General features: G+C 43.8%; 1 protein-coding gene across 1 annotated transcript in view; it reads left to right on the forward strand.

Annotated features, from left to right (window-relative positions):
• Window positions 1–180: 180 nt before the first annotated feature.
• Window positions 181–26,349, forward strand: part of bcl2b (BCL2 apoptosis regulator b) — a 26,674-nt gene continuing 505 nt past the window's right edge. The window contains exons 1-2 of the mRNA XM_068737993.1: window positions 181–1,487; window positions 24,069–26,349. The exon at window positions 24,069–26,349 is cut by the window's right edge and continues 505 nt beyond it. Coding sequence (XP_068594094.1) covers window positions 924–1,487; window positions 24,069–24,206 — 702 coding nt within the window. The 5' untranslated portion in view covers window positions 181–923 and the 3' untranslated portion in view covers window positions 24,207–26,349. The remainder of the gene's footprint in view (window positions 1,488–24,068) is intronic.

Raw genomic sequence — 26,349 nt, forward strand, 5'->3', positions numbered from 1 at the left:
CCATCCACAAGGGGGTGGCTGGACCACATCAAAGCAGCCCCTCAGCAGAATAACGTGGTCCTGTAAACCTCATGAATTAACCAGGCTAAGAGCTTTCCTTGTACGTGTGTTTTTTGGCAAGCAACTAAACCAAGGCTATCTCTGTTCAGTATTTTTTTTTTTCTGGGGTAAGTTGTGGGTTTCAGTTTAATTTTTTCACGGTTCTAATTCGAAACCATGGAGAACTGGGCCTGCTAATTCTTTTTAGTGCAGTTCTTCGTGTGCACTTGGAAGTCTCCGAGCGCAACCAAAGGAATGACTTTGCGTAGCTGACGTCAGGAATACCTCACCAGCAGCACTGTGCGGTGGGCAGGGAGCTGCTGCTGCGGAGGATATGAGGAGCAATCGTGGAAGAGGAGTCAGTCCGACCTTGTCTGGCTCGCAGTCTGCCCCGCGCGCCTGGTTTGTGCGTAAACGCTGCTAAAACAGTTAGCGGCGTTTAAAGCCACTTCGGGCGCGTCCAACTTTGGCCTTCATTCATGTTTTTTCATTCGCAACGCATCCACGTCTGGTGGTGATGTGCACAGGAATACATCAGCACTACTCCAACCTCTTCCGCATATTGGATTTCAATGCAAAGAGAAGGTCGCCAACGTCCCTCTTAAGGATTCGGGGAATGAAGACCGCTGCTGACACGGACTCTGTGCTTTTATTTTTATTTTTAACTTTTGAAACGTTTTTCCGCGCAGTTGTGATCGAGGGATTTTGATCAACTCGCGAAGCATTCGCTCCATGCGTGGGATTACTCGTTGCATTGCATGTACTAGAAAGCAGCCGAGTTTTGGATAAGCCTGTGCCGTTGTACAGCGCGCTAATTCGATCATAATGCATTTGATTTAAGAACAAACCCGCTGTCTATATAAAAGTGCCAAAATTAAGCCGGTATGGCGAACGAGTGTAATCGCAACATTGTGGAAAAGTATATCTGCCATAAACTCTCCAAACGGGGCTACGCGTTTGGGTTCGATGACGTCCGAGATGAAGATGCCGCCAATAACGGCTTAATAGCCGTCCCGCCGCCGCCTCCGCTGCCGACTCTGGTCCGCCGGTGCCGCGAAGCCAGCACCGGGCCCGACAGCGAGAGCGTCCCCCACCTCTGCAAACGGCTCCCGCAGTCCGACCCGACCGCCGCCGCCATCCACAGGGTCCTGCGCGAGGCTGGAGACGAACTTGAGCGACTGTACCAGCCGGACTTCACGGAGATGTCGCGGCAGCTGTATCTCACTTCTACCACGGCGCAGAGGAGGTTCGCCGAGGTGATAGACGAACTGTTCCGGGACGGGGTGAACTGGGGCCGGATCATCGCCTTCTTCGAGTTCGGGGGCACGGTGTGCGTGGAGTGCGCTGCCAAGGAGGAGATGGCGTCGCAGGTGGACAACATCGCGGAGTGGATGACGGAGTATTTGAATGGACCTCTGAACAACTGGATACAAGATAACGGGGGATGGGTAGGTCTGATTCCGTGATAGTTGAGCGCTTTTGCGGTTGGGTGCCACGGGGGCGCAAAAAAAGTCCTCTTCTGCTCCGGCTGGAGACGTTTCAATCAACACTTTCTCCAACTGTACAAAAGGTTTAATTGACAATCAAAACGTGCATTCTGATATGACTTCATAGAGCAAAATATGACGCCATATGATTAGTAAAAAAAAAAACTCTAGATGTGTCCCCAACGTCTGTAGACATGGGCGGCCTGCCTTATGAGCTGCTCTGATTGGATGTTCACAGTGGCTGTTAAAGTTATCGGGCCATTCAGACCGCGTGCTCTGTCACACCTCCTGACGCTCTACATAAGTCCCGCCCCGTCGACAGGAGAGCCAGTGGCAGCCACGCAGCTGGAGCAGAAGGGGAAGCCCAGTGTGTTTCAGAATCAAGTCAACCTTACAAAACTTCCCATAATGCATCGCTATAGATTGAACTTTATGGCAACTTTATCAACATTTACCTGCATGTAAAGCTCTATAGTGCAAAGTGCCGGGATGTGACCCGTTAGGTCGTGGTTGTAGCAGGAAGGGAGGAGGAGGCCAGACACACGCCAGCAAACAAGACTATTGAATTAATGTGTTTAGGCCTCTGGGCATGGCTGGACAGGGCTCAGCTATCCGTTTTACTGCACAACACATGCACACGTCAGGTACTAACGAGGAGATGCATCGACACACCTGCCTGCACACATGTAGCCTGCACATTCACAGAAAAAAAGTGTGCAATAAATTTTTTTTGCAACAATTCTCCTCATTTGCATCCAGCACAGCGGCTTCCTCCTCCTCCTCCTCCTCTTCTGTGCTCCTCGGCAGCTATTTAACCAATCCAGCACGAATTAGCCTCTAATTAGCAGAGGTGCTCTTAATGAGAGCATAACATTTGTGCAGCTCGGTTATCTTAGCCAGGAGGTATCAGAATTGAAGGGGGGGCGCCATCAATGATTCATATTGAACATTTCATCTCAAAGGGAAGGACCATTTAACATTCCCCTTGAGTCTGCCTTGCCCCTGGAGGTGGCAGGTTGTGCCACATATCAAAGGCAGGCACAACAGAGGGAGGGCCCTCCAGGAACACAGCGTTAATCTGCAGCGGCTGTGTTTAACATACAGTCCTCTGTGCATCTAGAATGGAACTCTTTTGTCTGCCTTTTTAAAAAAAAAAAAAAAAAAATTTAGATCCGGCGCGGGCCGGGCTGCCGAGATGCCTGCTTGAGGTCTCTGGAGCCTGTGCCCACTGTGCAATAATGTAGGTCATCATAGTCTGTGTTTTCCAGCTGGGCGGAGATGTCTGTATCTCTGCTCCTCTGCATCCACTTGAGAGACAGAGAGCACGGCCCTTTTAATCCAAAGGATTATTCAGGATTATATGAAAGCGCATGTTTCCACTTTGGGTGATTTTGGTGGGATATCTGCCCTCGGCTCTGAGGAAACTATATCCAAATTACTTTGCAGTAAATAGATTTAGAGCCTAGTTTGAGTCAAAGTGTGCACGTTTACATCTGGAAGGTTTTGAGCTTCAGCATAGACAGATAGGAATCTAACCGACAGTGATGTTGATTTATATAATCATTTTGAATGCCTGTCAGGTGGGGGATTTCCTGAAGTGTGTGCATTTCAGTTATTACCTGACATCCAATAACTGACACTGCAGACAGAGCTGTGCCTGCGCTCCACATTGTCTGTGAAATTTTAGCTTCTCCTTTTTTTTTTTACGGTTTCACTTGTGTGGAAAAGTCACTGTGCCAAAAAGGTTGTTGTCCCATGCTGTTTGTAGCTATACTCAGAGAAGAGTCTGCAGGTTTCTTTGGAAGCTAACCGTTTGTAAATTCAGTTCTGATGCCCTTCTGAATTATGCATCCGCACCCTAAATTGTTGAGATTTCTTTTCAGACATTTCCCCTGAGTGGTCTCAGGGCTGTAGCCAGGATTTTAGAGATACTGAGGTGATGTGTCCCCTGGTCTGGAAATATCCCTTTTTTTCTGTTTGAGTGGTACATTCAAATATATTGAGTAAAAAATGCTGGAATCAACAATAAAAACACACCTCGTAAACCTTTTTTATTTTAGGATGTGTAAACACTTCCGATCGCTTAAAAAAATTCCCAGAAAACAACGAGGACATGACCTCAGTGTCCTCTGTTCCTGACAACGGCTGCCACTGTTGGGATGTGATGTGGAAACCAATCTGTTTTTAGTGTGAAAGCTTTTTGTGAGGTACCAGATGTGCTACATTTCTACGACTAAACTGCTCAGCCTTGTTTTTTGATAAATGCTAAATTCCATCTAGTTTGGGGGTCACACAGGTTTCGTATGGGTCAAAATATTTTCGTTAATTTTCATCTGCCAGGTGATGGTGCTTTCGGCTCTGTGAGGGGACAGATTACAACAATTCTTTTTCCTAATTGGGTTTAAACAGCTCCGACCTAACAATGAAGACAGAATAAACACAGTTCAACATAATTTTAGACAGGTTGTGTTTATAGTCAGTTACACTGTCCATTGTGTTATTGTATGCAAGAGGTGAGTCTTGTGTTTTCCACCACCCTGAAAACAAAGGTGGGGGCTAATCCAGCTATTACTGACATTTTGACACGGGAGAGTGGTGTGGAAACAGCTTTCTATCAGCAACCCTCTGTTTCCTGTTGTTTCTGAGACAATTTGAGTCCAAAACAGGGGTGCCCACTAATCTTTGTTGAGTCTAGGCATCACCGGCGGTGAGTCAAATACACCTTTACTTAAACAAAACTATCTGCCTTGAGACATAACAAAGCAGTTACTGTATTTGCAAAAACCCAGCTGAGGGTGAAATAGCTCCCATTCTGCCCTGATTACTTCCCACACTCGTAAAAAACGCTGTCCTTCCATTGTCCTCGACGCTCAGTTTTCTCCACCTGTACGAATTCATCCTTTGTGGTGGCAGAAAATTGCACTCATCGGGGGACGATTGCATTTAGGCTGCAGGCCTCCACCCACACGTGGTGCACCTGTGTTTATTTACAGGTCCTGTCAGTAAACACCAAGTGATTGAACAAAGTGGAAGACGGCGTCCCACTTCTGAAATTACATGCTTGACCTCAGACATTTCGACTGGCTGAGGGGGCGGCATGGAGCGAAACGCCAAAATGTGCTCCAAGAAAAAAAAAAAACAGCGGTTTCACAACTTTGGAAGGCTAGAAATGACTTTCATTGGTCCAAACTGATGTAAGTCAACAACTAATAGATGGATTGCCATGAGAGTATGTACAGACATTCATGGTCCCCAGAGGATTTATCCACAATTGTATACCTGCAAAATTAACCATATCCCATCAGGTGTACGTTGTGTTTACTGCTGTTTAGCAAATGTTCGCATGCTAACACGTTACACTACGAAGGTGAACATGGTAAACATAGCTGCTAAAAATCTGAATGTTAGCATTGTCCTTGTGAGCATGTTAGCATGCTGACATTGGCCCTATACAGTGAGCAGTGGCTGTGGACGTGTCTTCTTCTCATGTAGAAGATGAGACAAAGGCGATAAATCACCTGAAAGGTTTTTTTGAAGTCTCAAACAGCAGGATCAGGTGTCTGAGGAATGCTGCGATCCAGGTGGCCTATTTCTGTGTGTGTGTGTGTGTGTGTGTGTGTGTGTGTGTGTGTGTGTGTGTGTGTGTGTGTGTTGGAGAGGTGTAGACAATGTCAGTTGGCTTGGGTTGGGTCCATCCTGTGGGGGGTTCCCTGAGCACAATCTGCTAGTCGGCGGGTGGGACCTGCATGTTGCTACGGTGTTACGGGCATCTGGTTGCGCCCCCCCCCCTCCTCTCCTGTTGAGGCTGAGTGGATCTGGGACAGCGAGGAAGTCATTAATCTCCATATAGGTGACATGTCGGCAGAGTAGGGGAGGAATAAAAAAAAAAATAAAAAATAAAAACTCACTCAGTAAGGAGGCACATGCGGTGCACTCACAGGAAAGCATAAAAAAAAAATCCCAATGAGATCTCACTTGCATCCAATTTGTGTCTCCTCGGTGCAACTTCAATCTGTTAAACACAAGTCAATACTACATCGTGGCAACGTTCAGGAAGTGTTCGTGGCTATGCTTGCCATGGCTTTGAGCTGTTCTTCCAACAAAAGGAGAGCTCTGTTTGAGGAGACATGCTTTTCTAATGTAATGAGCTCTGTAAGGCGTGATTGATCTATTCGTTCTGAGCCAGAAATCTTCTCTTTTTTGCTCTGTGTGCTGTCACAGTCAGTTGTTTTTCTTTTCTTTTTTTCCCCCATCTGTTAATTTGTAGTTGTTTATCAGTCTGGCCTCACACAATTAGAGTGCGGGACTAACTGCGCTTTCTTGTTTTTAGCAATCAGACGGAGGAATAAACAATTACTCATGCAAATAGCATTTAGGGGTCCCCCCCCCTCCCACCCATCTTTCCAAAACAAAGAAATAACATAATTTCACTGCTGGAGAAGCAAAAACTGTCTTGGCTGAGAGTTGGACGACAACGTTATCTCTTGATGTGGACTCTCAGGCTCTGCAGTGGAGACTGTACACCACAAAAGAGCTCAGTGTGGCGAGCAGCAAGCCAAGGTTTCCCCCCGTAATGTACCCCTTTAGCTGCGCAGGCCATCTGCCACTGTGTTTGCACCCGACAGCCCGGCAACTGTAATCTCAGAAACATTTCCTGAAGACGCAGGCAGTTCTGGGCTGTAACTCTCTGAATTAGTCTGACTTGAATACTTTCTTTTAGGAACAGGCCTGAAGTCTCTATCTGGGTCTCTGAGACACTCAAAGCACAAAGACCTTTGCTCCAAATAATTAGTCTTGTCCACTTTGGTCAGTTTTTATTTTATTTTAAATTTGTATTTGAATTCTGCCTGAATGAAACTAGAGGTTGACTGTTCGGTACCTATAATGACATAAATTAGTTTAAAATGTCTATCTGTGTCCATGTCTGCAGAAATGCCTGCTCTGTATGCAACTAATGATATTTTTGCCATGTTTTTTTAGTACAATATGTCTCCATGAAAGTGTGCATAAAAGAAAACCGATAGATTTTGGACCTTTTTTTGTTGCCATTTTCACCAACCAAGTATATTTTCTTACAGCAATGCCTGCTTTGCCTTGTCAGCCTACAGCCTTTCACTACCACATAGAATCACAAACATAGGGTTTTGTTGCAGCTGGATACAGTGCAATGAATAATTCAGATATTTATTCAAAAGTTCAAGTGCAATTCTTTTCTTTTTCTGACAATAAAACCGAGTCGAGCCTCAAACTGCAGACACGTTGTCAGTCTTAATTATAGAAAAAGGCTGTTATCATGAAGACACGCTCAAAGAATTCACTCAAAGAAAGGATTTTTTTTTATGTTACTGTTGACTGGAACGTGAGGTCAGACATCGAGTTTGATCTTTTACAGCTTGACATGACGCTCCTTGCTTTTATGATATGTTTACGCCATCTTTACCATTCCACACATGGCGAGCATTTCACGAACACTCCGGAAATGTGCACCTTTTGTTGTGAATGGAAATCACTTTAACAACATGGTTAGCGCATATATACAGTTATCATTCCTGGAATATACTAATTCTGGTGCTTTGTGAGTGCTGTGCCCCGACCCCACTTCTCCCCAGAGAGACCCTCCGTCTCGTTCTGTGTGCTTATTTCTGGGCCTCCTCAGGAGAGCCGCAGGAATGTGAATAAATAATGGAGACGACCCGGGTGTTTCTTTCCCCGAGTGGCCGGTGTGTGCGCGGATTTTGAGCTGTGAGCTGAGCATGCTTCATTCAGGAACCACTGTAGGCCGTTTGCGTGCTGACGTGTGTGGTTTACTTATGTATGTTTATTTTGTCTCTTGCAAACTCAAGATTTCGCCTCTGGGGCCACGTGAGCCTGCGGATTGTGTTTGAGAATTTAACCATATGATTGTTGTTTCCTTTTTATTGTTTCGCTCAAATCAGTAATCACCTCAACCTGCTGTTTTTTCAGAGTTTCATGAGGGACACGTGCCTGAGCTGTTTAAAAGCACCACTATCCCAGTCAGAACACACACTGATGAATAATATATAGAGCAGATAAACTCGGACAGTAAATGGATGTCCCTCAAGTAGAACCCCAAAGGCTGTCTGCTGCGCTCCAGTCGAGAGATTACCTCTTCTTTTTTTTCCTCATCCTCTTTCTCCCTCTATCAGTTTTATACCTCACCACACACACTCGTTAACACACGTCCGCCGATCCCTTCATAAAACAACACACTTATACCCTGAGACCTGGCTTCCAGTGTCAGGTAACGTTCCAGATTCCTGAAAAATGCAGGGACATGTGAGAGGCCTCTAAATATAGAAGCGTTACCATCACTGCTCCCCGTGTGGTCCTTTAATTGTCACGTTGTTACATATAAATCGCTGCCCCGTTTGCCTCTGGGCCGTCCTCGTGTTCACATCACAAACTCGCCCGCTGTTCTGCATGGAGAAAAAAAAGGGTCCCAACGAACCATTTCAGATGGTAGATAAAAGAGTTTTCCACCTTTCCTGTCATGGTGGGAGCCGGATAATGAGGAGCCTACTGAGACTCTAGTTGACTTTGCCACCGGGCACACCCTCACAAGCGGCACAGCATATCAATATAGGGCAAGGTTAAACGGTTCCTCTCATTGTCTAGTTACTGTAGATATTTTTGGGACAAACCCCCAAAAGGGTTTTTAAAAGAGATTTGCTCTTCTCAATTAATTTCTAGTGCAACAATAGCCACCACTGATTGCAATGCAGCTGGGAGTGTCCTCTAAATTATTCCTCGTTCACAAAGACGGAGCCCGTTGCGTGCATAGCATAACCTAGAATAGTTGTAAAAAGGTTGGTTCACCCAAATCACAAACACAAGATTTTCTCACTTACCCCCCCATAGACAGTTTTGTGTTCCCAATATAGAATGTAAACACAGAGGTTAGTGGAATCTCCAGAACCTGCGACATTGTTAATGGGAAGAAACATTGGTATATTTTTTATGCTGATGATGAAGACATCTTTATTCACCTCCATTGTATTGGGGACTCAGCAGCAAAGATTGTAAAGCATTGATTACCAATGTTTGGGCCACTTGATGGAAATTAAACTTGCTGTCATTTCAATATTGACACATTATCACCTATACTAGCTATGTACACACTAATGAGACACACTCTTTTGGCATTCTTTTGGTTCTGTTTTGGTCTCCACCAACGGCTGAAGGAAATATCAGTCTCTTTAGCTGTGAAATGCTACGCTATGTTCACCAGCTAGTCGCCAACTTTGTCTGCTATTTGGTGCTAAGGAAGAAAATCATCTGTCTGCAGTAGCTTAAAAAAGTGAGACAGATAAGAGTGGTAAGACGGGACCAAAACAATGAGCTGAAAGCGGCAACAATGCCCCATAGAGCTGAGAGAAACTGCAGTGTGATAATTCTCTGTTCCACCTTTTACATTCCACAGTAATTTGATCAATTGTTGATGTAAAAAGATGGACTGTTGCAGCTTTAAAACTTCAAACTATCTGCATGGCCAGATACCAACAGGGGTAAAGGGGGAAATATGTTTTGCTTGTGATTTGGCTGAATTGGCCCTTTAAGGTTTACAGAGTTAATAAACGCACACACACAAGCCAGCAAACACAGAAGCGGATGTGCTGGTGCAAATCAATTATTTGTTGTCCATAAAATGTCTGTGTACACACTCGCACACATTTGCATTCACATGTATACTGTGGCACATCAGCGAGTACACACAGAAGCGGATGTGGTGGTGTGAATCAATAATGCTGTGTTGTCACAGTGACATGTGAGCCATGGCAGGGAGCAGATGGCCCCGGGGTGCCTGGCTTCCTGTTAGCTGTGCCATTCAGCCTCACCACACACACACACACACACACACACACACACACACACACACACACACACACACACACACACAAACTACTACCATCTCCGCTGGGATTTCCCAGTGCGACTAGCCACAGCACTGGCCATTAACAAACATCATGCCATTATTGGCTCTTCTCTGAAATATACATGCCCTTCTAAAAAAAAGACAACTGCCAGATGATGGTAAATAGATTTCTCTGCCCCGTCCGTGGAGGTCTGGGGGTAAATAATTCTCCGTACCCCCTCCCCAATGTGATATTTGGCAGCAGAGCAAATAGCCCACAGGAAATCAGATCCGTTTCAGTGAACGCTGAGTGAGGTCAGCCACTGCTTGGATATCACTTTGACGACGTGGTATTGATTGAGTATTTCCGATGGTTCGCATTGGCATCTCTAAACAAAGACTCAATTAACGCAGCGAACCAGTGGCTGTGAATGTCAGGTTGCATATGAAGGTGATGGTACTGAAATTCATGCCAGTCTCCATGGGAAGACCTTGGCGAGATGTTTTAACACTTTCACGCGGACGACTTTCACCGGGAGCTTTCACTCCCGGTAAAGCTCACACAGCACCACCCTGTTGGCAGTCACCTTTGATGGCGACTGAATAGGTTTGAAGTGCGGCGAAAATGATTCGCCCTGATGTTTTGGAAGATAAAAGCTTTGCAGAGGGAGCGTCGCTGCTGCTACCAAGTGTTTCAGGGCAGCGAGTGATCAGCGTTCTTGAAACCCCACGCCATCCTGAACTCTCGATGTCCTCCCAAACCTACAACCGATTTCTGTCAGCACGATGCAGTGAACAGACATTTTGTTGCTTGTCACAGATGAACCCTGCTGTTTTCAAAAGGACTACAGCTGCATGCTACTTCTGACGAGGATATCTCGCCGGCAAGGTCTTACCCAGCATTGCCATGGCGTTATGTTACATCAATTCCACTGGGCCTACTCTGAAGATGTGCTGCCTTTAATTGGTTGTTGGGCTGTCATTACAACTTCAAATAATGACAGATACTTCAAAGAAAATAGGGGGAATTGAAAACAGGAGAACCGACAGTGATTCCTTTTCTTCTTATTTTGTATTTTGTTTATCATTTTCAGTATTTTCTTTTGACAATGCAGTTGTGCTTTATTGCCCGTGTATAAGGATGCAGTCATCTTGTGACTTGTGTCAGAGCAAAAATTTTATGATGCCATGTTATGTCAGGCGCCATTTTGCTTCATAGAGGAGTGTTAAGTGTGACATGTCTAGACGGGCCTCATGTGGGCAAATCTAACCACCAGAAGTTTAATCAACTCTGCAAATTGCCCTATAAATTGCCTCGTTTATCTTTCACATGGTAGTAAAAAAGCTGTCAAAAAGAAAGAAGAAAGTTAAGTATGTATTTTCTCTTGATTAATCAACTATACTATATATATGTAAAATGTAAAAAAAGACCTTTGATAATCAGTTTGCCAAATAATCAGCTAGCTTTGCAAACTCATTTTCTGATACCACCCAATCTCAGACCCCTTGACCTTCAATGTCTCCAGATTTGAATTAATGCGAGTCCACATTCCTGCACTCCAGGGAGGACAGTGGGTTCAAAATATTCCTGGGTGAAATGGCTCGACTTCACAAGGTGTCTTTGATCAAGAGGTGAGGCTAACAGGGTTGAGGAGGATGAGGAGGTGAGACGGAAGGGCAAGCAAGCAGAGGAGGCTTATGAAGCTATAAACAGGCAGTCCAGGCCTTGCAGCCACATGTGCTGCAGCCAGGTCGAGACTGCTGAGGTAACTGCTGTTAAAAATAAGTACGGATGGTTGGCGAAGTACGATCAGTCCACCAAGGCTGAAAGAACAAAGCAAAACGGAGCTAGTGGAGCAAATGGCTATGACTTAGTTGGAGTCCATGTTGTTAGAAGAGAGGTGCACGAGTAGAAGTAGATTAGCTCACTCCGTAGAAATTTATAGAGCAAACTTGGATAAGTTTCCCGTTGAAGTCATCTGACTCAACAATCATCTGATTCTCAGCTGATCCATCTGCTGACTGAGAAAGTAGAGGAATGTACTCGTGAAACACCCACATGGGCGTTACATAGCACAAAATACAAAATCAAAAAAGATGTTCAACAGTCCCAGTTTAATATAGATTATGCGTGCAGTTTTAGGCAGGACATCCTAATATTCACTGGACAGCGGCATAAAGGCTACTCAGGCAGTCACCGAATACCACTAATGACATTTTTCATTGAGAAAATGCCAAAAGAGAAGGAAAAAAAACCTCCTCTATTATGACACGCCTTATTAGCCTTCTACACATTTTCACACCAGACCTTCAAAGTCACAATAGGCAACTTATTATCATTCATCGGGTAGGCTGTGCTTGTGCTTTGGTCTCCCTGCGTACAAGACAGGGAAGGTCACGCCGCTCCAAGTGAACTAACCTGCTCAAAATAGTTCAAACAATCGGCCGGTTTGAAAGCATGCTGCTCAACGTTAGCCGTATCCAAGGTCTCCGTGAGTCACATTGAACTCGGACCAAAGGAAGGATTCAAAGACCAGGACTAGAAGTAGTGTCCGCCGCCCAGCTCTTAGCAGCTTCAATAGGCTTTAACTGCATTCATCTACCACTGAAAATGAGGCATTACATAATGCAAGAGTGTGCAGTGCGTCCCTTGCAGTCAACTTGGTTATCTCAAGGTTCCTTCCTTCTCATATCAGGCCTCTCGCGGGCGCACACAGTGCAGTTGTTTGTTTCCACACATCAATGCATTCCACTCATTCCTCTCCCCCTGGATGGAAATCAACCGCTTGCCTCAGAGAGGTCAATGAACTTTTCCCTAGTATTCCCAGCTTGAAAAAAAAAAACGGAACGGGGGTTGGAAAACGTTTTGTCAGCCAGGAGCTCCCTCCGGGTTCATTCTGAGATTGCAGCTGACAGTAAAACATAACGTAGACTGTGTGTTGTCTCAGCCGGAAGTTGAATTGTGCAAGAATAATTATTGCACCCCCCCCTCTCTCTGTTTCAAAATGACCTCATGCTCCATGCAGGGTAGAGAAGTTTTGTCACGCATTGCACAATTTCAGCCCTCAGCCTGTGGGGAAGCTGATTTCCTTCCCGTATCGAGTTTTGCTTCATCTTACAACATGGCGTGCTCTTTTTTTTTAATTGATGCAAATATGACAGCAGTAGGCAGCGGTGGAAAAAGTATTTTTCACTGAAGTTACAACACTGTGCGAATAATCTATTATAAACCAGGTCCTGCATTCAAAATCTTACTTCAAGTTGAGAACATACTTTTTTTCAACCCACTTGAACAGTTTTGGTTGTTTCACTTCTGAGATTTTCTGTGTTTCTGTGAGACTCTGTAGTTTGAGGTGGTTGGGGCTCAATCCAGAAAAAGGGGGATGTCACCAATCAGGATTTAGTAATATTTTGAATCCAAATGTGGTGACAGTTGAGAGGGTGATCGTTTATGTTGCCAGGCCTGTCAATCAAATCTGACCAATCCACACCCACACGGTCCTGATGAAGCACATTAGCTCAGAAGATTTGGCAGTAAGCTTTCGGGGGCTTTAAGTTGTAGTATTAGCAAAATGTGCTTAAAGCAGAAAAAATACTCACATGGTCCCTGTGTCTGTTATTTAAATTAAACCAGCTGAAAAGCTTGGGGGGTGGGATGTCTCTGTTCTCAGTCAGTGTTCGTACTTATGACAAGTAAAGCTTTGTAATTTGTATATAACCCATGTAATCGTGAGCCAGGACGTAGTCAGGTGACGTAGTATAAAGAGCGACAAAGTCAACGTTCGGGAGGAGGTTGGCGTGAATGAACAGCTCAAACAAACACGGGACTTTTACCTATGAGACTGCTGTTCAGGTCCCGTGTGAAACCAAGTCTACGTTGACTTATTTTACCTTACCTTTGTTATGTAACTTATGTACTTAACTAATGCCACATGCTTAAGCTACAGAACAAACATCTTTATTTTACGTAACAAAAACACTTACTGAAACTCAAACCACAATCTTTTACTAAACCTCACCAGGTTTTGTTAGCACTGTTGCTGGACATTTCTGTAAGATATCATACAAACCATTGTATGAGAATATGTTGAATTGTTAACAACACACAGACGTCTGAAACATAACAAGGAGCCCCTACTACACACTGCTTTTTTAAAGTGGTGAGAACTAGTTAAATCTGTGAAAATTAATTGAATTTTATAAGCTTTTTTTAGATAAAATCTTACTGAAAAGTAACTTCAGCTGTCAGATTACTGCAGTGGAGTACAGTACATTTAAATACTACTAACACTTGAATAAATGTAAATTAGTTAGTACGTAAGCTTCCACCACTGGCAGTGAATGTCTTCACTGTGACCTTGACTTTGAGGAACATTTCGCTGTGGTTCGGCTCCTCTTCTGCTCACTTCAAAGGTGTTCCTGAGGGAGCTGCGCCTCAAACAGATGATTGTTTTCTCCGACATTATCGGACATCTGAGATCCTCGATGTCCTCCACTCTGCTCACAGCGTGCCCCCGTCCCAGACTGTGGCCTCTCTCATTTACATGGGTACACGGAGAACACAACCTGAACCTGAAACCTGGCCCTGTGTACTCCGATCACGTAAAACCGCAACGATATCTTGTTGCCAAAAACTTGACAAGCTTTCATTTAGCAGGCCCGGCTTCACAAGACATCTTCTGTATGAAAGAGGAGACCGTGAGAGGCACCGGGGCACCGAGCTTTGATGTTCTGATACTTTCTCCTTCGCCGACATGTTTAATTCTCTATTAGACGATATTACTCTCGATTTGTTTGGCACCGCTTCCTTAATTACAGAGGTAACTTGGGATTTCATCAAAGGAAAAACATTGCCCCTTTTAAAGAACATAAAATGTGCCCATTTGTTACAGTTTGCTTTTTTTCCTTAGACTTGGAGCTAAGATTTAAGAGTCAGTTAATGGTTCAAAACAAATACAAACCTCTTAGTTACAGTGTCTAAACAACTGCAGCTCTCCACTAACGCTCCCCCTCCCTTTCTCCACGGTATTAGTATGACTACATGTTTGGCTTGCCTCTTGTCTTTTCCTAGTTACCGGCACAGAGTCTGTGATTTAACCATACTTGGCTTTACCACAGAGAAGCCATAGTCTCAAACCAGACGGTGATGTCATCCCCGCAGCATCTGGCACAGGAAGTGACTTAACACTAAGTGAACTGTCCAGCTCATGTTTGTTTTTTTACAAAGACTTTTTGAACACCAGGATTGCGTCATTCTGTTACATCAGAGCTCAAGCACACGAAAACCACAACAACGTTAAAAAGCTGAATGTGCCGTTCCAAGACAAACAGAATGACTTCATTTCTTGGGCGAGTTCAGAACAACCAGCCACCACCACCACACACTGCTGCACACCGAGCCTGCTGCAGAAGGGGATCCCACACATCCCATTCATTACGCCATATACAGTAGTCGTCTCTGGCTGCGATCAGTCAGTCTATTTTCAGCTCCGCTGCGTTTGGGACTGCGGTTGTGTGGTCTTGCGGTCTTAAGGGGTCAGTGGATATGACTTTTGAGGCTTGAAGCAGCGTGCCGCCCCTGTCGCAGGAAATGAGCCTCTCCCATGGGATCAGTTTGTCACAGGAGAAGCAAAAGGGCCACCTGGTTCCCACGGTCTCCATCAGAGGTTTCTATCTGAACCAATCAGGCGGGGCGGCTCGGCTATGGAGGGGAAGGGCTCCCACGCTTCCTTGTTTTGCCAAAAATAAGACATACTCTGGTGCCTGTACACAGCAATCCGAAGCGGATTTAAAGCTGTTTGAAATGTGAACGTTTTTATCTCTATGTGTAATCATTAAACCCAAGCTGCAGTGAACTTGAAGAATGTCGTTGTTTTTGACCTGCTGAGTGCTTCTGTGTGTTTTAAATGCCACAGACACTACTTTTATTTACCAAGTGGCTCTTTATACTTTATACTTGCATTCTTGAGTGCGAAATTCGAACAAAACAACCCTTGGGAGGTTGAGAGTTTCACACAATTACCTTAGAAAAAAGCAGTACAGTTTTTGGGGCTTTCACACGCTTACATGCATTTCTGAAGCCACAAGCGCGTCACTGGAACAGCCGATGTGCTGTGCGAGAAAACACAGAGAGCCATTAGACAGCCAAGTGGCAGACATCCCGTCTTCACTGGGAAGCCACTCAAGCCAGGTTTAATGCACTGAAAACACAGCCTCCACAAATGTGGGTGATGACTCAGCGGCACCCTTTTCCACTCTCTCCTCTGCCCTTGCGCGTCATTGGTGGCCTTTCAAATGGGCCGAGCAGCGGAGATGCAAGTTGTTTTATTAGATTGGTGAGTTGTTTTATTAGATTGGGCAGCCCTGAGCCAGGAGCTCTGATAAGGCCCGATATTTATAGCAGCACACAAGTCTTTCGGCTTGGACTATTGTCACTTCCTCCTCCGCTGAGGGGCAGGATGGGCTCTGTGCAGACATCCCCTCTCAGCTTCATTGTATCTATTTATAGGAAGCCATTGTGCCACGTTTAGGCGACTGTGAAGGATTTTGGATCAATTGTTCGCATTGAAAAAGGTTTCAAGGTCAAAACCAGAGGACCGGCTTGTTTTAAAGAATGAAAGAAACTATATTGAGGCAGTCTGATTCACTGTGAGGGAAATAGATCATCTGTCTTTGCTTTGATGTCTCTTTGCTCACAGAACCAGTGAATGATGCACCCTGAGCTTCAGTAAGGCGTGCAGAGGTGCAGATAAACCAGGAGTGCAGGAGGAGAGCGGGAGAACAGTCTGCATCCATCCACTCGCCCTCAACCTCTCCGAGCCCGCAAGTTCCCCCAGTCCTTCATTTCATGTTGGATCAAAGCGGTTAAATAAAAGAAAATAAATGGTCTCTACGACAATAAAGGGCCTGTAAGGATTATATCACTGCTCAGTCAAGGTTAAGTAAATATATCAGGTATGTTTGTCTGCGATCCAAAAAGAAAAACTAGACGCTGCTGCACAAATTGGACGGTTTACCTCCAGTGGTTCTCCTCCTCCTCCTCCTCCTCCTCGATGGGATGAAAATCGAGTTCACCGAAGCGTTATTCATCTCCAAAGAAACCAAATTCTCCTGTGTAAAGTTTCAGTCCTTATTTATCTGGCTGGCTGGTGTCATGAGGAGTGTGGGTGATTTACTGGCGATCACGTTTCATGTTCCACCAGAGCAGGCTCACTCCCACGAGAGAGCGTGCTGTTTTGTAAACACACAAATGCTGCCGCCACCGCTGCTGTTATTTCATTTGAATACATACGAGCCTTTAGGGTAGCATCCAACGTCAAAACGTTTTTTTCCAAAGAAAGTGCATTGCCAAGTACCAAACCCGAGTGTTCAAATGACACTCAAAGCGAAAGCTAATTAAAAAGATTTCCCATTTCCTTTGTTTCAAGTCAGGATTTACCTGCAGCTCTTTTTTTAGCAGACAGACTTACAGTATTACTCTGCATTTCCATTTTGTGTGGACAATTTAAAAGGCTGTTAATTCACTGGGTGAATTCATAGGACTATTTAAAAGGGTCGATATTGTTAAAGAATGTGTCAAGTTTTGTGGAGCTTAATTCTCTGACAATTTCATATCAAAATAAGATAATTTTAAGCTGATGATATTGTATCAGTTGAAAATGTCTCTTAGTGAGAAATTGTACCACTTTGTTTTAACTGTAAAGATGGATTTCATGTTTAGAATGATTCATTATCTATTTTATGATGTTTACAGAGGTGGTTCAATGTTTCCTGAGCTGTTTGTTAGCTCTCTGTGCTAATTTAAAAATACATCATGAAATGAATTACCATACATTGGATTAGGCTGCTTATTCTGCTGATTAGCTTACTTTCTTGCTTGATTGTTTGGTCTCTACAATGTCTAGATAGTGCCCATTACAAGATGATTCCAAAGCTCAAGCTGACATCATAAAATTACAACAATCCAAAACCCAAAGATATTCCATTTTAATAGAAAAGGGAAGTGTTAAAGGAATAGAACTAGTACGCTTATTTTCTTTCTGGCAAAGCGTTAGATGACAAGATCAATAGCACTCTCTCGTCTGTCCCGTAAGCTAGCGTTAGCTAAATATAAGTCGACAGCCAGCAGCCGTTCAGCATATTTTAGCATAAAGACTGCAAACAAGAGGAAACCGCTAGCTCGGCCTGTCCGAAGGCAACAAAACCGCCGCCCATTGACTCTAAAGCTCATTGATTAGGCTACATACATTCAAACAAGCATTATCGTTTTATTTTAGTCCAATTCCACAAAAAATGTCTGTGTGCTGATTGGGCGTATTTCCCAGATTTGTACAGCTTTCCGCTCACTTTGTCATCCCTTGGCTGCCAGGTTGTTGTTTCCAAGTATTGCAGTATTGTCACAGTGAAGGGCTCAGCGTCCTCAGCTCCAAGCTGTTTGGCGGTGCTGACACAGGGGGATTCACCGGGTAATGAGTATTGCAAAAAAAACTCCTCTGTCATCTCATTTTCGCCGGACCAGTCGATGGATGACACTCCAGAGACTTGATCGAACCCGACCTTGCTGCCAGACCAGAGGTGGCTGTCCTGTCACTTATTGTGTGCCGACAGGGTTGTTGTTTTTATAATCTGCGCACGCATTCATACATAAAATAATAATATACCCACATGAAAGAGATATTAGTGTATATTTGGATCAAAACAGATCAATTACAAAGGACATTAATGCCTTCCTTGCGTTTTTTTCCCCCCATCTCCCATTACTCTCCCTTGGATCCTGAAATGGGAGTTTTGTTTGACTTTAATTAGGTAGCAGAGAAATCTGCGAGAAGCTCATTAGAAAATCAGAGAGGGATGGCAGCAGCTGCAGCGTATGCAATATTATAAGTATGCTACAATGTGAATGCTTAGGAAATAAACAGAGCATGGGGAGGTGCTCGGTTTAGAGGTGAATACAGCAGTAAAGGCACAACAGGCACTTTAATTACAACTTGAACTTTAACCCACATCCCTTTCTGTCAGTCTCAGTCCCACAGAATTACCCACAGAAACGTCCCAAAACAGAGAGATGACTGCCTAATCATTCTTTCTGTTTTGACAAAGCGCTGCTTTTTTTGTGTTTTAAAAAAAAAATTTAACAGAGCTAGCCAAGCGCAGAAGATGACTCATTATTTTCCCCAGAAGTCGGGGGATCATTCCCAAAAGCAGGGGGATACCCACAGGAACTGGCAAATGTTTGGCATTTCCTGTTCCTCTTAACATAGCGTAGGGCCATCCAAGGAAGACAACGGGGTGAAAGTCTCTTTGTGTTCATGAGAAGAAAAAAAACCCCAGAGGTCTAAATCATGTGAAAAACAAATCAGAGGTCGGGACAAGCTCTCTCCTGCTGGTGGGAAAAGCAAATCATGTGTGAAGCTTCCAGCCAGGGTAACCATGACACTCTGGCAGCAAGTTGCCACCCCACGGCTGAGTATGGGATCCTCTCAAGTCTGACTCCTTTACTCTGAATGTGTCTCTCTCCGAGGGATTCACTGTGCACTGTAAAAATGAAGGGAGTGTGTAGACCTGGCTAGGCATTTTCCCATTGGATACTTTGCTTCAGTAGGGTGGCTGTGACCTTTTTATAAAGCCATTGATCCCAAAAAAATGAATACTGTGGAGAACTGCAGCCTGGACTTTATTTCCCTGATGCATACCTGCTGTCGGTGGCAGATGGTTTGCTGCAGGGCAGTGAGATGAGTTTTTGAGGATTATAGAGTCCTTTGTAGATGTGATGAATGCAGATGTTTTGTCCTTTCCTGTCCCTGCAAAACTTTCTGTTTCACTTTGACAGCTGCTTATAATAGTTTTTTCTTCAAAAAGGCTAAAATCTTTCACAATGACAGTCGACACAAAAAGAGAATGAGGGAGTGGAAGGACACTCCCTCATTCACTCACAAATAGAAAGTCCCAAGGTTTGTTTTTCCCACTTCTCACATGGTTGTTGCAGCACTGCTTGCTAACGTGTTGGTGAAACAGTTCCAGGAGCATGCCTCAGTCTCATGATATCCACCTGACACATTCCTCCCTCCCTCCCTCCCTCCCTCCCTCCCTCCCTCCCCCAGCTCTCCCCTGGGTCAGTCTAGAGTTATCACCGCCAATGTCCTTGTGGTATTCTTTTAAATATCCATCACCGCTCTTATGAACCTCTTACCGTAATTGGCCCACTGCTGTTTCAGACTTAAATCTAATGCCGGCCGTCTGGGACATATTGAGGACACGCATCATGGGTTTGCCAGTTTGTGGAGCCTAGCTAGCGGTCAGTCACATGTACATTCTGCTGGAGCCACCGGGTTTATGCTGTTGCCTCAGCAAACTGTTATTTTCCTGGAGTAGGTTGGGGAAAAAAATAGACGGAGGCAGTGTTTTTGCCAGCTAACACATTTCCCTCAGCTGGAGGTCTGACTGAAGAGCTTGTTCTCTATTTAATACCTGAATCCTGGAGAGGAGGGAGGGAGGGAGGGTAGCATTTCTGAAAGACGGTGCTTGTTCACAGTTCTTTACAATAAAGCCATCTGACATTTTGTTCTCCATTTTCAGCTATGCTCATGGCTCTCAGGATGGTTATGTCATTTGGCCCAGTGTTTCCAATTAATTACAGAGACTGTGGCAGTCGGCCAAAGTCTATTTTGTCCTGCCATAGTTTCATAACAAAACCAAAAATAGATTTACTCCTCTCAGTGGTGCGAAGCTCTAGTTCGGCTCAGAAAGGGAAAGTGGCTCGCAGCTCCGGCCACGTCAGCTAACAAGGAATCCTGGCTTAGGAGTGATTTAGGAAACTTCTGAGAGCAAATCTGAGCGAGGAAGCAACATGAAACTTTTACCTTAGTGAGGAGTTGTGGTGACCTCCTTGTTAGGTCTGACGCTTTCTTTTAAAAGAGGTGTGATTGGTTAATCCGAAAAAGAAAAAGAAAATGCACTCTTAGGGCTCACTCACTCACACATCCCTCACTCTTAGTTCACATGTTGCATAGAAATACGTAGAACATGCCAGCCGTGCTGCTTTCATCCTTTAATCCAAGGTGCTGGGGGGGGGGGGGGGGGGGGCTGCTCACTGACTAAAAAATGATGAGCACTGTATATCCCTCACAGTGGCTTCACTGCTCAATTTGTCCGTATCAATTTGGTTGAACTTTCAAATGGTGTTGTCACGTCCTCGGATGTCAAACGGTTAGTCCTTTTCCTTCATACATATACCGTAGATTGATATTTAAGGAAAAAACAAAAGATGTCCGCCAGCTTTAATTGGTTGTTCCTCGCATATGACATGTGATGCAGGCGGCATTATTCCAAAAGTTTAACAATTTCTTTCTTAGGGTGCAGCCGTTGCGCCCTGAAAAATAGGCGCTTGGGAACGCTTGCGCACTGCAAAGTCGCTCTCGCGTTTGTTGCGCAAAAAAATGCAACATTTGTGAACAGCCCCTTAGTGTTAATGGGCATGGAATGGACAGTGAAATCGATAGTCCTGATCATAGAATTTAGTCATATTTTATGTAATGAGCATCTCTGTTGAATAAATTGTAAGCCATAGGCCGACTTTAAAAGTAGCTTACAAAATGTTTGAACACACAGGCCTATTTAGACTATAATTAGCCTATTCACATTCTGATAATTATTATATTTATTTACTTAAGTTTATTTACCATTACTGTTTAATAATGAATTAGTTTGATATTAAAAGGGGAAAATGGCTCGGCTTTCATCAGTTGATTGCTGACCAGTCTATATAAGTAGCGGCGTGTAAATCTAAACCAGCGAACACTGTTGCATCTTTAATGAGATCGACAACAAACATTATCCGTGCACAATCTAATATGTAGCGTTTCATTAACTCTCTGTCACTCAGCGTTTGGAGAATATTTCTCCCTTCTCCTTTCCACCATTTTCTCCTCTACTTAAGGAACTCTTAACCCTCTTAACAGTCTTTCTCTCTACTCAGTTTTTCACCTTAGCTTTGAGCATAACTTTTATCTTTAACAGGATATTTTCCCCACTGTAAGGGGAAATTCTTAGAAAGCGTCATAATTCTAAGAATTTTCTAATCACCAGGAGCAACTCTTTGTAATAGGAAGCTTCATGAATGCAGTCTCTTATAGGCTTTTAGTGTCACCACGAGGCTCACATTTGTGGTTTTGTGTGAAATATCTCAGCAAATACTGGATAAATTGCCATGAAATTTATTTAACAAATTCATGTCCCTCTCAGTATGAATTGTAATAACTTTGGAGACCCTGCAAAACTAATGATATCACCCTCAGCTGTACTTTGTGTTTAAGGTTACTTAGCACAGGTTAGCATGGCGATCTGCTGAACTGCAACATTAAGCTTTATACCCGTCTATGATTAACATGTTAGCATTGCCATTGTGAGCATGTTAGCATGCTGACGTTAGCATTTAGCTCAAAGCAGTTCAGTCTCACAGAGCTGCTGGCATGGCTGTATGCTCTTAGTCTAGTTTTGAGCCCTGGATAATTAAAAAAAACGCTCAGCCTCAACAAAGGAAATGCCATGTGGTTAAAGATATTGGCGGCTGATTTAAGACTGCAGTGTGTTTTGACACCAGAGGGACTTAAGTGGGAAGAAACTGCTGATCCTTCCTCCTCTGTGTCACAGACTGGCCCCCAGCCTCAGGAATGCGACAGGACGGGAAGGGAGGAGAGGGAAACAGGAAATACTTTTGTCCCCCCCCACAGCACTTCAGAATGGATCTCTCCTTTTTTTTTTTAGGCTTGTGTTTAAATAAAGGAAAGCTGTATATTAAAATGTGATACTTGAAAAAGTATATTATGACCCAGTTTTGCTTCTAGATCAAGGTCGAATAAAGCGCGTGCATTCCAGTTAGAATTACACAAAACATAATTACTATAAGTAAATTGAGTTAAATCAAGACAGACTACAATATAATGATGATGGATTCCCATGGGAACTGACACAGTAATGCTGTGGTGAATTAAACTTAACAATTCACCATTGTTCACAGATAGGTCAAGTTACAGCTGAAAACAGAGGCATCAAAGTGGCTCAAATGTACGACTTCACAACGCTGCTACTAATGTGGTTAGCTTCATAACAAAAGAGTTGATATTCAATAGGAAACGGTTGATATATCCTCTCTAGAACATACTCTTTTCATGTCGAGTTCAAGATAATCTTCTCGTGTGTGTGTGTGTGTGTGTGTGTGTGGGAGAGCGAGGATCTTAGCACCATGACTTCCTGTCCAGCTGTTCCTGCTGTCACTGCTTTTGATCAGATGTCTGTATTTCCTCGTCGGAGATGCCACAGCCGGTATTTGAGCCATGGACCTTACATACACTCACACATACTCAAATTGTAACAGAGCTCTTTTAAAACTCCTGTTAGCAGCAGAAAGCAGAGTGCCCTCTGAGTAACATGAATATATTTATGTGGGAGTGCTGCAAGCGCTCGTCCACACGCTAAAAAACCCCAAACACTACCAATTCTGTTGACGTGCAGTTGCAAATGGGCTCTTTTTGGTGATTCCCATGTTTATTTATTGTGTGTTTCTGTGTGTGTTGTGTCTCTCTGCACGAAAGGCGTCTGCGGTTGTGCGTAGGAGTTTTCTGTAAGAGTAACTGGGGTAATGTTGTTGGAAAGAAAGTTTTTTTATTATTTTAACATAATTTTTCAGCTCCATTGTCATATCTCAAAAGGTGCAAATCTAAAAAAATTGGGAAATCAAAGTGAAACCAAGATTTGTATGGCTAGATACCACCAGTGGCAAGTTAAACACTTGGTTTGATGAACCAATCCTTGAAATGATCTGGGTATATTTTTCTATATTTCTTATGTTGTCAAAATATCCCAAGAAGACCAACAATGAATTGAACCTACTAGTACAGACATGTTACTTAATTTCAATGATTTTGGGCATTGTAGTTTATTTTGAGTCAGTCCCTGCTGTCCTGCTGCTGTAAATATTAACTAGAGCACCCAATGTGTATCAATCTGCAACTGAAAATAGTCCCCCACAAATGCAGTATTTACTTCTGTTCGAGTATCGTTTGCTAAAAACTACAGTGCCCAGCTATTTTTAGTAAATTACTGGGCTTTTAAAAAAACCCATTAAGTTATATATTTGTGCCACAATATACAACCAAGGACTGAAACACTAACAAGATGCCTGTAGCTAGCTAAAAACATTAGCCTAGATTCCAGCAAGTCAAAGGATTATTGTAGCACCCTTTGACGACCAGGGGAGCAGTTCATAACTAAATGAATGAAGTTAGCTGTTAGCAAACTTTGCTAGCTTTGTTTTAGCAAGCTACTGTAGTTAGGTCACAAAGCTAGCTAGCTTTAATTCAGTTTTTTTTTACTCTGTTGGTAGTGCATCCCACTACACAGAAGCTTTTACGTATTTCTTGTTGTTTCCTAGCAGAAGAAATTGACAAGAAGGCACCTTCCAACAGTACAAAGTCAATGGAGAGCCATTGATTGTTTTCCACTGTGTGGGCGGGACATAAGTGTGCTAGGCCTCTATCCTTTATGGTGTTTTGTTTTCTAGCAGTCTCCATGCATCAAATAACCAACTGACGCAAGAACACACTCGTACGTAAACACGCATTCTTCGCCAGCCCAATTAACTGTCTGTCTTTCTCTTCTTGTCTCCCTTCCAGGATGCCTTTGTGGAGCTGTATGACAGACAGAGGGACTCCCTCTTCAATTGCTCCTGGCCCTCCATTAAGACGGTCTTCGGTCTGGCTGCACTCGGGGCCGCTAGCCTCACCATCGGAGCGTACCTTACACAGAAGTGAACGAACCCCCCCCCCTTTTTTTTTTATTTTACCAGCTTGACTTTGTTCCTCATCCTCCCCCTCCTCCTTGTGCCTCTTCTTTTTTCTCCTCCTCCTTTTTATAGATGCCCCTGACCCCTCAGAGACAACCTTCAGACTCTTCCAAATCATGCTCTCTTCAAAGCCCTCTCTCAGAAAACTCCCTCTTCCTCGCCTCTCCATGTCAAAATAGACACAAATCAAAACAATTGAAGCAACCAGATGCACAGCCCATACAAAGCAAAAGGACGTCTTGAGAGGCAGCTTAGATGGAATCGCACTAAGCTCAGTATGACTGAGGAGAAAGGAGGTGGCATCGCTGGCATGCATCTTTTTTTCTTTTTTTTTTGTTCTGCCTGCTTCTGTACTAGTTATAGCATGAATGTTGAGTGTTAGTGTAGACGTTGCATGTGTCAGAGCTCATGCGGGACCTCTATTAGGAGGCCTTGACGATGGGGGTGCATGGACAATGATGCCCCACACCGGAGAGGAAGCGGCCATAGACCCGCCCCTGCTTGTTAGGGTGAAGAACCCCGTTTGAACTGTGGACTCCGGTTACCCCCCCCCTCCCCCTTGCAGCCGTCCTTCAAAGGACTTCCTCCACAGAACAGCTGCTCAGAATGTATAATGGAAATGGCTTGCGACAACCAGCGCGGCTTGTGTCTACTGCTTTCACTCCTCAGACAGCTCCAGTGAACTCTGAACACGCTCCACCATTATACTCTCACTGGCCTCTAAGGGCCAGGGGGAAAAGACTGAGCTCTGCTGATCTTTCTTTCAGAGAGCTCGAACGCTCCTTGATTGCGATCTTTGTGTTTGGTTTTAATTTTTTGCAGCACACCAAATCCCAAAAATTGTGTGGTTTTATCACAGAAAAAAAAGGAGGAGAATGGAGAATTTTTCAAGGAGTGAAAAACATGTCTTTGCATTAAAAAAAAAAATCATATGTTGATGACTATATTAGGAAAAATGTTGAGCACAGCACAAAAGAGCGAGGTAGGCCCCCGTGCCACGGGAACGGACCTGATTTGAAACGCGCATTCCTCGAGCAAAGCGACGTGAACGAGACTAAAAAATCACTCCCCTTTAAAAAGCACCATCACTGTTCACACATTAGCACCAAGCGACTCTTAAAGGCTACCGGCTCTTTTTCTATTTTCTACTGTTTCTACCAGCTTTCTTACTCAAGTCCACTTTGTGGGCAGATTGTTTTGGGCTCACCCCGGTTTCAGAGCTGAACCCGGTCAACATGTGTCCTCCAGCTGCTGAGGCCACGCGACGACCCGGTGCTGCTAGAATCTGCTCTGACAAAAGGCGCTTGTGGACGTGGTCCAAGAGAAACCCGCCTGGCTACAGATAACCGCGTGGAAAAACCGACAGCAGGGTTTCAGTTTAGAACTGAAGCCAGTGTGTCCCATGTGCTGGAACCTGAGATGTCCCTTATCTCCGGTCTGCAAAATGCATTCAGTCATTGATTTGTTTTATTGATGTTTGTCTCGTGTTACAGTCTGATAGAAAATTTGGAAGCGCTCACAAGCTCCAAAATATTTTGGGTTTATAGTTTGGTTATAGTTGGGTTATGGAAAAGTGATTTTTTTTATTTTTGTTTCTTTCTTTCCTCTGTCATTAAAGATCTTCAACTTCTTTGTTGCATGTATGAAAGATAGTCTTCACACATCAAATGTGTAACCATATTTATAACAGAATAGGGTAGCATATAACAAAACAAATAACAGCAAAGGAGTTGTTTTTTTCTATTTATTGAGAGGTACCAGATCACAGATTTTTTTTTTAAACAGTACTTTGTGAAAAATTAATTGTTTTCACTTTTTCTATTCTAAGGAATCACACTGTAATTTTTCCCCCTGGCTGCTATTATAACAAGAAAGATGGTTTTTTTTCAAAAAGTGAATTTTTGTGTCGTATTAACAATGGCTTAAGGCTGCTATACTGTTGATTTTACATTTACTTACAGCTTAAACTGCCACAGATTTACAGTATAGTTCTAGAGAGCTGGAAACCAAAGTTAACTTGTATTAATCTTTAATTTAAAAAAAGAAAAAAAACAACAAAAAAGTAGCTTACGGAGAAAATACACATCGCTTCAGTTCACCGAGTCTACTCA

This window comes from Cebidichthys violaceus, unplaced genomic scaffold (genome assembly GCF_023349555.1).
Source record: "Cebidichthys violaceus isolate CVI_PGR_0920_01 unplaced genomic scaffold, fCebVio1.0.p SCAF_8, whole genome shotgun sequence".
In the NCBI taxonomy this organism is placed as follows: Eukaryota; Metazoa; Chordata; class Actinopteri; order Perciformes; family Stichaeidae; genus Cebidichthys; species Cebidichthys violaceus.